Below are 12,873 nucleotides of genomic sequence, written 5' to 3'. Positions count from 1 at the left end.
GTAAGCTACTTGACTGCTGACACACATTCAGATATAACTTGAAATCCATGTATAAAAATAAGTATAATGTAAATCCAGTTTATTAAGATTGAGCCCACTTGGATTGTTGAGGGGTTTATTGCATAGCTAAAGTCCATTGGTAAATCCTGTCAAGTTAATATTTACCCAGCTTCTGCTGCCTGTTTTTGGCAGCAGTTGCAGTTTTCTGCTCTACAATGTTCAGCTTCTTCAATGTCTGCCAAGAGTGTCAAAGCTCATTACTAACTGATCCCACCTTTGCTAATGCTAGAATTCTCAATGCAGCACTTTTTATCAGGTGTCTACATGGGGACCACACCTTTTTTCTTGTTGAAATTTTCTCTGGCATGCAAGTGTGGGTAACTTGCATCATTGTCACACTGGCAGTGATAGTATGAGCACCAGAATTGGCTAGTTTAAGAATTGCTTGCAAAGTGTTCTCCTTGACAGTAGATGGTCTTTATTATGGTACACATGGCCATTTGGCACAAAGGCATCAAACTGAACACTCTAATGCACTACAAATCAGTTGCCTTCTTTAACACAAACACCTTTCTGAATGTTAAATTTAAAATCTTATTTGATAGGTAACTGATAATTAGCTACAAGGCAGTTCAGTTGATATAACTTCACTGAAGTGAGTTTGTGAACTCCACCTACAAAATCATCCTTCTATTAGATGCTTAATGCCAAACCTTTATTTATGCAGTGACTATTTTGCACTTGTTCATGCTTTCCAACAGTTATGCAGTTGAAATGAATTCTGTAGAAGCAACCATGTGACTTCTGTAAAAGATTAATCAGCGCAGTAATGTGTACTTTTCATTCTAGTGGAGATATTATAAATTTTCTTCACGCTTGCATTGATTCAATGTCTGTCTTGGATCTGTTCTCCTGTGCTCCTGCCAAATTGTAGAAATCTTGATTTTTAACTTGTGAAACAGTCAATCAGATGTAGCTTGTGCATTGAATGAGTAGATGGTATTAAAATAAACAAGTATTTCTTTTAAGAAATAATTTTCTCTCAGTTGAGAAGGGATACCTTGCTTGTTTAATAATCCATCACCCTGAAAGTCTGATTATCTTCTAGCAATGAGCTGGACGTTTGCCGTTGAATTTGGTTCTGTTTGTGTTAAACTGTCTTATAATCCATCTGTAGTATTCTTTTGGATGTTTTTTGCTTTGTCAGCTTTTTATTTCCAGGTGCTAACCTGTTTTATTTTCTAATATTTCTTGTCTAGAATAATGTTTACAGCTCTTCTAAAACCCGTTCTAGTGGAGTCTCACTTGATTGGCAAGATTTGAAGACCAGTCCCTCTAGTCCATCCTCCTAGGCAGACCAAAGAACCAGGGGAGAAGCAATCCCTGCATAGTCATGGCAGAAGCACTTGACAGTGATTGGGCATATAAAAATCAAACTGACAACAATCCCAACCAGGCCCTATCCCTTTATTTACCCAACATATTTACCCTGGTAAAACCCCTTGACACTGGCCATGATAAATTGTCCCTTAAGCAACCTAACCGGCACATCTTTGGAGCACCTGGAGGGACCCCATGCAGACACTGTGTGCAAACGAGGCCAGAATTGAACATGGGTCTCCAATGAGGCAGCGCATACAATTCTACTTTATGGATTTTCAGTTAAGATAGGAAGATGGAAAATTAGGAATGGGAGACATAAAGACAAGTAAATGTTGCACATTCCTGGACAGAGTTTGCTGTTCTGTCAGTTCTCTAGGATACTAGTTTTGAAGACCCATGTGAGCAGCACAGGTATTTAGTTACAATTATGGAGCCATTCTTGGAATGTCTATAATGATTCATTGGTTATGTAAAATTAAGAAAGCTCTAAAAAAAATTCTTAAAGATCATTGAATTTTATAACTATGTTGATTGCATTGGTATGTAATTGTTGTATTTGGCGATTATAGGTTTCAATATTGTTTAAGTTGATCTTTTACTGGAGGGTTGCATAACTTCACCTATGCTCACCCTCTCCACTTAGCCGAGTTGAGGACTGACACTGATGTATATTGGCTTGTTTGTACCATTGACGGGTTCTGTTGTAACCAACAAGTCCTGGAGTGAACTTGAAGCTGGGGCCTTCCGAGCAGGAGAATCGTCCACTGAGCCACTTCAACTCCCTGCATAGCTACATAGAACATGGAGTTTAAATTCCACATTTCCATTGATTTTCATTTGAGTTGATACCATTGGATAGCTTAATTCATTAATGCGTCAGCTCTTAATCTAAGTGCAGAAAATAGCAGCAGGACAGAATACTAAGCAAGAAATACAAATGGAAATGGCAGCAAGTTACCTGTGACCATGGGCCGTAGTTCAGAGACCGCTGGTATCTCATGAAGGATGATGGGGAGAGCAGTAGTCAGAATGATCCCCGATTATTAAGTAAATGTAAGTTGTCTTCCATTTGTGGATTTTTGTTTTATTAACTGGTGTTAACGTTTTAAATTGCTGTTTCGTTTTTCAGTTGAAGAGGAGGGATTGTGGGAACAGGGACTGTCATACGAATGCCGAACACTGCTTTTTAAGGCCATTCACAACTTGCTGGAAAGGTAGGTGCTATAATATCCTACAGCTGTTTGAAATATGACGGAGCTTAGCTATCATGCCTTTTATTGACAAACTCTACTGATCACAACTTTAAATCTATTCCTGATCACTTTTAAAAAATGGTTGAAGCAGAAAAAGTACTTGTATACTATCTTCCTAATTGAATGAAAAATTTGGGTTGGGAGTGGCATTGGGATGTTTTGCATTTGAAGAAAACATATGCTTTTGTACATTTTCGAAACAACATTTTGTATCAGCAATTTCATTGAATAGTTGAATACTAGTAATCTTCTCGGGCAGTCCCTCTTGAGTCAGGGAGACTTGCTTCTCTGTTTAAAAATTAGCTGTTGGGTGACTGAGGAGTCCAATGTGGACTTAGTCTGTCACAAATGAGGCAGATAATTGGAGTGAGTGGGTAGAGTGCCCTGGTTGCCAAGTACTCTTGCTATTATTGCTTGACTTCAGCTTGCCCTCAGTGATATGACTGTGTTAAACTGCTTATCTGATGCTTTTTCTCTACTTTTGGGAATGTTGGGCCAGGAATTCTCAGATGTCAGTGAGGATGTTGCACTTTTTCAAGGAAGCACAGTGTTTAAAGTTTTTGTTATTGTCTCAAGTTGGCTTGCATAAACCCCGCAGTGAAGTTATTGTGCAGCCTTCTCCTTTTTGCACAATTCAATCAAATCTCCTCCTCTTGACCATCACCTCTGTTTTAAGGAGAACATTTCTCAAACTCTCCAATCAGTCCTTGTAACTGAAGCTTCCATCCTTGGAATCATTCTTCTAAGTATTTTCTGCACTCTATTTTCACAGTGCAAAAGACGATAAAGAACAACATTCAAATGAATTGTTACAAGTTAAATCACACCTAATTCTCCCCCACCCAGCCCACCTGAATCTACTCGTCAAGAAAGTAGATCTGGAAAAACTCTCACTTTGGACTTCAGTGCAAAGTTCATCTGGAGAAATGAATGGGACGTTTAATAACATTTATTATTAACATTAATTATTGGACACAGCAAACAAGTGTCTGGTCTCAAACCCAACTCAACAGCTGTCTAATTTCAACCTTCCAAAGAAGGGGTGGTCCACCTTCAACTGATTGTTGAACTGGCTGTGGCCCTGCTTGACCAACCTCCACAGATGAGGCATTATCGCACTTGACATAGGAGGACAAGAAAACTGCTGGGCTTAGTGACTTTGCATTTGCTAAACAAAACAAACTCTGCAATGTATTCACATCCTCCCGATAGTGAGGCACCCAGAGCTGTGTACACTGTTCCAGCTGAAGTCTGTCTAGTGTCTTGTACAAGTTCAGCATAACCTCGATGTTGTACTTTATATCCCAAGCCTTGAAAACGAGAACATAACTTAAGAAATAGGAGCAGGAGTAGGCCTTCGAGCCTGCCGTGTCATTCAATAAGATCATGGCTGATCTGAAGCGGATCAGTTCCACTTTCCTGCTTTCTCCCCATAACCCTTAATTCCCTTGTCTGTCAAAAACCTATCTACCTGTGACTTAAATATATTAAGCGAGGTAGCCGCCACCACTTCAACAGGCAGAGAATTCCAGAGATTCACCACCCTTTGAGTGAAGAAGTTCCTCCTCAACTCCGTTCTAAACTGGCCCCCCCTTATCTTGAGGCTGTGCCCTCTAGTCCTGATATCCTTTCTAAGCGGGAAGAATCTCTCTACCCTACCCATCCCTTTCGTTATCTTATACATCTCTATAAGATCCCCCCTCATCCTTCTAAACTCCAACGAGTACAGACCCGGTCTATTCAGTCTGTCTTCATAGTCCAACCCCCTCATCTCCGGTGTCAGCCTAGTGAACCTCCTCTGTACTCCCTCCAAGGCCAATATATCCTTTAGCAAATACGGGGCCCAAAACTGCACACAGTACTCCAGCTGTGGCCTCACCGGTGCCCTGTACCGTTGCAGCAAGACCTCCCTACTTTTATATTCTATTCCCCTCGCTATAAAGGCCAACATTCCATTCGCCTTCTTGTTCACCTGCTGCACCTGCAGACTGGGTTTTTGCGACTCATGCACAAGGACCCCCAGGTCCCTCTGCACCATAGCATGCTGCAGCTTTTCGCCCTTTAAATAGTAATCCCTCCTACTATTATTTCTGCCAAAATGGATAACCTCACACTTGCTAACATTATACTCCATCTGCTAGGTCCTCGCCCACTCAGCCTATCCAGATCCCTCTGCAGACTTTCCACACCTTCCGTGCAATTTGCTTTTCCACTCATCTGTGTCATCAGCAAATTTCATCACCCTACACTCAGCCCCCTCCTCCAGATCATCTATATAAATGGTAAATAGCTGAGGCCCCAGCACCGATCCCTGCGGCACTCCACCAGTCACCAGCTGCCAATCAGAATAGCACCCATTGATACCAACTCCCTGCCCCCTATTAGACAACCAATCCTCTATCCACGCTAACACCTTACCCCCAACTCCGTGCACTCTAACCTTCTGAAGCAACCTTTTGTGAGGCACCTTATCAAACGCCTTTTGAAAATCTAGAAACACCACATCCCCTCTGTCTACCGCACTAGTCACATCCTCATAGAAATTCAATAAACTCGTCAAACACGACTTCCTCTTAACGAATCCGTGCTGCGTCTGCTCTTTCAACCTGTCTTCCGACCTCTCTTCCAACTAAATGCTTTTGCAACCTGTCATGCCACCTTCAGTGAGCTATGCATGTATACACCCAGGACCTGTTGCTTGTGCACTCCCTGAAAAATATTACCCCGTATATATTTTCCATGTTCCATATCAAATGCATTATTTTGAGGGGAGACAATGGCACAGTGGTGTTATTGCTGGATTAGTAACCCAGAGACCTATGGTAGGTCGACCATGGTAGATGGTAGAATTTAAACTCAATACAAAAAAAAAGCTGGAATTAAAAGTCTACCTTGAAACCATTGTCCTTTCCTGGTCTGACCTACATGCGACTCCTGCCCAACGGATTTGATTGCACTATGAAACAGCCCAGCAAGCCATGTAGTTGTATTCAATCGCTACAAAAGGAATGAAACTGGATGGACCACCTGGCATTGATGTAGCACTAGAAATAATGACAAACCCAGCCTTGTCAACTCTGCAAATTCACCTTACTAACATTTGGGGCTTGTGCCAAAAATGGGAGAGCTGTCCCACATTTGTCAAGCAACAGCGTAATGTGGGGAATTGTGCCTTGCAAATGTCAGAGATCGCCAGCACCACTCCTGGACATGTCCTATCCCACCAGCAGGACAGACCCAGCAGCAGTAATGGCACAGTGGTATACAGTCAAAAGGCAATTGCCTTGGGAATCCTCAACATTCACTCTGGATCACATGAAGACTCATGGCACCAGATCAAGCATGAATAAGGAAACCTCTGGCTGATTAGTCCGCCTCCACATTGAGCACACTTGGAGGAAGCACTTGAATGTGGTAAGGATGGAAAATGTACTTTGGGTGGCAGGTCCATCACCAAGAGTGGCTTGGTAGCAGCACCATGGATCAAGCTGGCTGTGTCCTAGAGGATGTAGCTACTAGATTGGCATTGCAAGAAGTGGTAAGGGAACCAGCAGGAGAGGAAGAAACAGATTTGATCTTGCCCTCATCAGTATGCCTGCTGCAGATGCATCAGTGCAACAGTATCTTTTTCTCTCTCACGCACACACACACACGCACACACACGCACACGCGCACACACACACACACACACACACACACACACACACACACACACACAATAACCTCCTGTCTGGTATATTCCCCACTCTACCGTTATAACCAAGCCAGGGGATGAACCATGGCTCAGTGAAAAGTGCAGGTGGGTACGCAAGGAGCAACAGTAGGTACGCTTAAAAATGCAATGTCAACCTGGTGAAGTTACAACACAGGACTACTTTTGTACCAAGTTGCATGTAATGGACAGAGCTACATGATCCTACAGCCAATGGATCAGATCCAAGCTTTCCAGTCCTGCCACGTTCAGCCGTGGGAAATTAAACAAGTCACTGAAGGAGGTGGCTCCACAAATATCCCCATCTTTGATGATGGAGCCCAGCACATCAGTGCAAAAAAAATGACACTGAAGCATTCACAACAATCTTCAGCCTGAAGTGCCAAGTGGATGACCCATCTCGGCTGTCTCTGCACATCCCCAGCATTGCAGTTGTCAGTCTTCCCTAATTTGATTCTATTCATCTGATCTCGGATATCAAGAAATGAATGAAGGCACTGTATACTGCAAAGGCTATGGATCTTGACAATATTCTGGCAATAACTGAAAACTTGTGCTCTGGAACCTACCCCCTCCTCCAGCCAAGCAGTTCCAGTACAACAACAGCGCTGGCATGTACCCAGCAATGTTGAAGATTGTTCAAATATGTCTTGTACACCACAACAGGACAAATCCAACCAGCCCCATCAGCCTGCTCTGAATTGTCAGCAAAGTATGTGAATGGGTTATCAGTTGTTCAATCAAGCAGCACTTACTCTGCAAAATAACCTGTTCATGGATACTCAGTTTGGGTTTCGCCAGGGTCACTCAGCTGCTCACCTCACTACAGCCTTTGCTCAAACATGAGCAAAAGAGCTGAATGTCAGAGGTGAAGTATGAGTGACTGCTCATGATGTCAGGGCAGCATTTGGAATATGCCATCAAAGAGCCCTATCAAAACTGAAGCCAGTGGGAATCTGGTGGAAACCTCTAGTTGAAGTTTTACCTAGCACAAAGGAGGAAAATTGTGGTGGTTGAAAATCAATTAGCTCAGCTCCAGAGTGTCACTGCAGGAGTGCCTCATGACCTAGGCCTCACCATCTTTTCAGCTGCTTCATTAATGACCTTCCTTCCACCGCAAGGTCAGAAGTGGGAATGTTTTCTGATTTGCGCACTGAATTTCTGAAGCAATTCATGTACAAATGCAGCATGATCTGGACAATATTCAGACTTGGGCTGACAAGTGGCAAGTAAAGTTTGTACCACAAGTGCCAGGCAAAGACCATCTCCAACAAGAGAAGGTCTAACCATCATCCCTTGACATTCAATGGCATTGCCCTTCCAAGCCCCCCTCCATCTTGACTTGGGAGTATATAGCTGTTCCTTCAATGTCACTGGGTCAAAAATCCTTGAATTTCCTTAACAGCAAACCTTAAAGTTTGTCCCCTTCATGCCAAGATCTGGATGATGAAAAGCAAGGGTCCCATACCAACCCTTGGGGAATACCACAACAAACCTTCCTCTAGCCTGAAAAATATCCACTGAAGGCCTTGTTGAATCTCATCATCAATGTCTGCCCTGGTAGTAGGCTCCAAGGTGTGGAAAGTGGTCTATGTTGTCCAAGGCCTTGGCATGGATTTTGGTGCCTTGTAGATGTTTGGTGTAGGGCCCATGTTCTTGTACACCTCCAGCGGAGGTATTGATGGCTTGGAGCACATGCCTTTAGTGTGCGCAGATGTAAGCATTGTCAGAATACTTACTGTGACTGAGGAAGGAATGATTCTGGCTCTGTCCTGCAAGTGGTGGAGATTGAACAGATTCTGTTTGGCTTCACTTCAGGGAGTTTGAGGGTGCGATGGAGCTGTGCAGCAAGGCAGATTGAAACAAACAGTGCAATGATGCAGCCTTGTTTGACTTCTGTCCGAACGTGAACTGGGTCTGTGGCGGATCTATTGGTCAAGATTATGACTTGCACGTCATTGTGGAAAATGCTAGTAGATAGTTTAGAATAGACACAGAGAAAATCTCATTACATTTGTTAAGCATCATAACTTGCAGAAGACTTTTATTGTACTTGTGCTCTTTCCATTTCCTGCACTAAAAATTTCTGATCTCAAATGAACTTGCAAAAATGTGCCAAATTAGGGGTAGTCATGTGTTTTAGACTCTTGCTTGTAGCTGGAGTGATATGGTCCTAAGCTCATTGCATGACCAAGAAACTTTGATTTGAGCAGTACTAGATGGAGTGGGATCCAGGCTTTAGATTGCCCTCATCACTTGCAACATACGTCCTGCTATGAGGTTGTAAGGATCGAACATAGACTATCTTGAAAATGCTCTTCGCCCAGCCTGTGAGTGTGATCCTATAAATTCGAGTCCTAATGTGTGTATAGATGCATTTTTTTCTAATTTAAACATTTATTTGATAAAACTCCACTCCAGGATACTAAAGATTTGAGATGTCTGTATTTTTTGTTTCCCTTTTGCCAACTGAATTGTACCCTGCGTAATTATAATTTGCATAAACTGGGCTGCTCCTTGTTACTCGTAACAATATTTAGTGAGGCTCTCACATCAAAGCCTGTAACACCTACCACTATTTTCATTTTAAATGGTTTATTTGAATTTAATATTTTGTGAAACTTATCAGTCAGCTGCAATTCATTATTTCATTTACAATATTAAAAATATGAACCATGTGAAAATTAAAATCATCTGCTTATGCTTGGACCAGAAGATTGCCAGAATCTCTCCTATTGCTGGCCCATAAACAATGAATGACCAATTAATATTTTGGTTTTGTGTTGCCCTGGCACCATGTAGGATGAAAACTTGTTGATCCGTCTGATCAAGTTAGTTATGCCAGATATATGGTGTGCAGTTACTATTTGTGATAGCATGTTAACTATGAATATGGAAAGCCATTTTCTAATTAGACCCCACTGTAGCATCTACTGTTTATCTAAAATGTTCACTATTGTAAAACACATGCCATTTATTGATGCAATCAGTGTTAAATTTTGCAATTTGCCAGTTTAAACCTCAATCTTTTTGATCCTGTTGCTGAGTTTAATTTGAAGTAGTCACTCTTTTGCTTTTTTTGCATGTGGTTTATTGTATACAACAGTGAGATCACATCTTGGCCCTGCGATCAAAGCTGCAAAGTCCACATTTTTACCCCTCATCAGAAGTCAGCGAGTCGACTGTATCAGCTCCATGGTTCTTCCCTGATTGCTTCCTACACTTGGATGGTCCTCTTCGTGTATGGCCAGAAACGGGATAGAGTTCAGCGATCTGTGATATTGTACTAATGCATTGTATGACTTGCAGGTCTCACATGATGTGCTGTAACTGAAGAACCATTGCGGATTTTAAAAATGCAATGTAATCCAGCAAAAAAATATTTTGCAATTTTGTTCATTCACACGGCGTTTTGCAGGCTAGGCTGCAGCATGTCTATCTGTTTTTAACTTGTCTAGAAATAAGTTTTTTTTAGTTTCAGTATCAAAAGTAGGCTTGAATTAACACTATATAATGAAGTGAACTGTGACAATCCCCTAGTCACCATACTCTGGCGCCTGTTCGGGTTCACTGAGGGAGAATTTAGCATGGCCAATGCACCTAACCAGCACGTTTTTTGGACTGTGGAAGGAAATTGGAGCACCTGGAGGAAAACCTACGCAACCACGGGGTGAACGTGCAGATAGAGACCCAAGCCCAGGAATCTCATCTGGGTCCCTGATGCTGTGAAGTAGCAGTGCTAATCATTCTGCCACCATAAAAAGAGTGAGCTTCAGAAAACTAAGTAGTTGCAGTTTCAATCCAAAATTTCAGCCTCTAGTGTACAATTTCAAAGCAATATTATGGCAGTGATTGGGACAGTTTTTAAAAGGAGAGCTGGATCTAATAACTCTAATCTACAGAATAAAGGTTAACTTGAAACATTTTAAATTCATTCATGGAATGGGGTCATTGGTTAGGCCAGTGTTGATTGCCTTCAAAGGTGGTGGTGTACTGCCTTTGTCAACTGTTGCAGTCCGCATAGTGCAGGTACATCCTTAGTCCTGTTGTCATAGAACATTACAGCGCAGAACAGGCCCTTCGGCCCACAATGTTGCGCCGACCAGTTAAAAAACAATGACCCTCTAACCTAAACCAATCCCTTTTCATCCATAAACCTATCCACGGATCTCTTAAACGCCCCCAAACTAGGCGCATTTACAACTGCAGCAGGCAGGGCATTCCAATCCCTCACCACCCTCTGGGTGAAGAACCTACCCCTGACATCTGTCCTATAACTACCACCCCTTAATTTAAAGCCATGCCCCCTTGTGGTAGCTTTCTCCATCCGAGGAAAAAGGCTATCACTATCCACCCTATCTAAACCTCTAATCATCTTATATGTTTCAATAAGATCCCCTCTTAACCGCCTTCTTTCTAACGAAAACAACCCCAAATCCCTCAGTCTCTCCTCATAGGACTTCCCCTCCATACCAGGCAACATCTTGGTAAACCTCCTCTGCACCCTCTCCAAAGCCTCCACATCCTTCCTATAATGTGGGGACCAGAACTGCACACAATACTCCAAGTGCGGCCGCACCAGAGTTGTGTACAGTTGCAACATGACGCTGCGACTCCTAAATTCAATCCCCCTACCAATAAACGCCAAGACACCGTATGCCTTCTTAACAACCTTATCTACTTGATTCCCAACTTTCAGGGATCTATGTACACGTACACCTAGATCCCTCTGTTCATCCACACTATTCAGAGTCCTTCCGTTAGCCCTATACTTGACACATCTGTTATTCCTACCAAAGTGAATTACCTCACACTTCTCCGCATTAAACTCCATCCGCCACCTCTCGGCCCAGCTCAGCAACCTGTCCAAGTCTCCCTGCAAACTATGACACCCTTCCTCACAATCTACCACACCTCCGACTTTGGTGTCATCAGCAAATTTACTAATCCACCCAACTATACCCTCATCCAGATCATTAATAAAAATTACAAACAACAGTGGCCCCAAAACAGATCCCTGAGGCACACCAGTGTCAGTGGTGGAGGAAGTGAATGTTTGGATGGTGTGCCAGTCAAGCAGTCTCCTTTTGTCCCAGATGCTGTTGAGCCTCTTGCATGTTAGAGCTGCACTCATTCAAGCAGGTGGAGAGTATTCCATCATCCTAACCTGTGCTTTGTAAATGGTGCACAGGCTTTGGGGAGAGTTACTTGCTGCTGGATTTTTGGCCTCTGACCTGCTTTTGTAACCACAACCTTAGTATGGCTAATTCAGTTTCTAGTCAATGTTGTTGGTGTTTGAGAGGATAATGTCAAGGTGCAATGGTTAGATATTCTCTTGTCTTTGCCTGGCACTTGTGGCACAAATGTTACGTGCAGCTTGATGGCCCAGGTCTGGATATTGTGCTGGACTGCTTCAGTGTCTGAAGAGTCTTGGGGATGCTGAACATCATTCAATCATCAGCGAACATCTATTAGTATCCCCTCTTCTGACCTCATGATGGAAGGAAGATTAAAAATGGTTGGCCCTAGGAAATCACTAATGTCCTGGCACTAAAGTAATTGGCCTCCAGAGGTCATGAAACATGTTCCTTTTGTGTTAGGTATGACTTCAATCAGTGGAGAGCTTGCCCCCTGATTCCCATTTGATCCCCAGTTTTGTTATAACTCCTTGATGCTGCGTTTTGTCAAATGCTGCCTTGATGTCAGACAGTTGCTCATATCTCGTGCTTTTTTTTCCTGTTTGAACCATAGCTGTAAGGAAGTTGGGAGCTGAGTGACCCCGTGAAACCCAAATGGAATGTCCATTTGCAAGTTGCTGAACAAGTGCTGACCCCTTCCATTACTGATCTGGAGTAGACTGATAGGTTGTAATTTGCTGGGTTGGATTTATCCTGCTCGTTTACAGGACTTGAGAATTTTCCATATTGCTGGATAGATGCTGATGTTGTGATTGTACTGGAACAGCTTGGCTAGGGAGAGGGCAAGTTCTGGAGCATATGTCTTTAGTACTATTGTCAGAACTCATAGCTATTGCAGTATCCAGTGCCTTCAGCTGTTTCTTGTCACATGGAGTGTATTGAATTGGCTGAAAACTGGCATCTATGATGCTGGGGAGCTCCAAAGGCTGAGCTGGATTATTCAATTGGCACTTCGGTTTGTAGCAAATGCTTTAGCCTGGTTTCCTGCACTGATATGCTGGGCTCACCACCATGCCGATGGAGTATTTGTGGAGCCACCTCCAAGACCATCCACAACTGTATGTGATGGAACTGGATCTGATCGATTTCATTGTGAAATGATGTCACCTGCTGCTTGTGCTGTTTGGAATGCAAGTAATCCTATGTTGTAGCTTCACCAGGGTGCCACATTTTTAGGCATACCAGGAGTTCCTCATGGCATGCCCACCTACATTCTTCATTGAACCATAAATGTTTCAGTAATGAGTCAAAGTCACTTGAATGAGAATTTTAAGAAGTCGGAATTTTGTTTTGCTGAAAAGGATGCAAATGGGAAAACTTAAATGCT

At 42.7% G+C, this 12,873-nt stretch overlaps 1 protein-coding gene across 1 annotated transcript in view; it reads left to right on the top strand.

Annotated features, from left to right (window-relative positions):
- The window catches only part of med13a (mediator complex subunit 13a), a 182,603-nt gene that overhangs the window by 31,528 nt on the left and 138,202 nt on the right, over window positions 1–12,873 (top strand). Inside the window, exon 3 of the mRNA XM_080210890.1 lies at window positions 2,513–2,597. Coding sequence (XP_080067016.1) covers window positions 2,513–2,597 — 85 coding nt within the window. The remainder of the gene's footprint in view (window positions 1–2,512; window positions 2,598–12,873) is intronic.

This window comes from Carcharhinus amblyrhynchos, chromosome 23, assembly GCF_965287045.1.
Source record: "Carcharhinus amblyrhynchos chromosome 23, sCarAmb.v2.hapA, whole genome shotgun sequence".
Lineage (NCBI taxonomy): Eukaryota > Metazoa > Chordata > Chondrichthyes > Carcharhiniformes > Carcharhinidae > Carcharhinus > Carcharhinus amblyrhynchos.
Note: the sequence above shows the minus strand (reverse complement) of the source record. Positions and strands in the feature narration are given on the sequence as shown.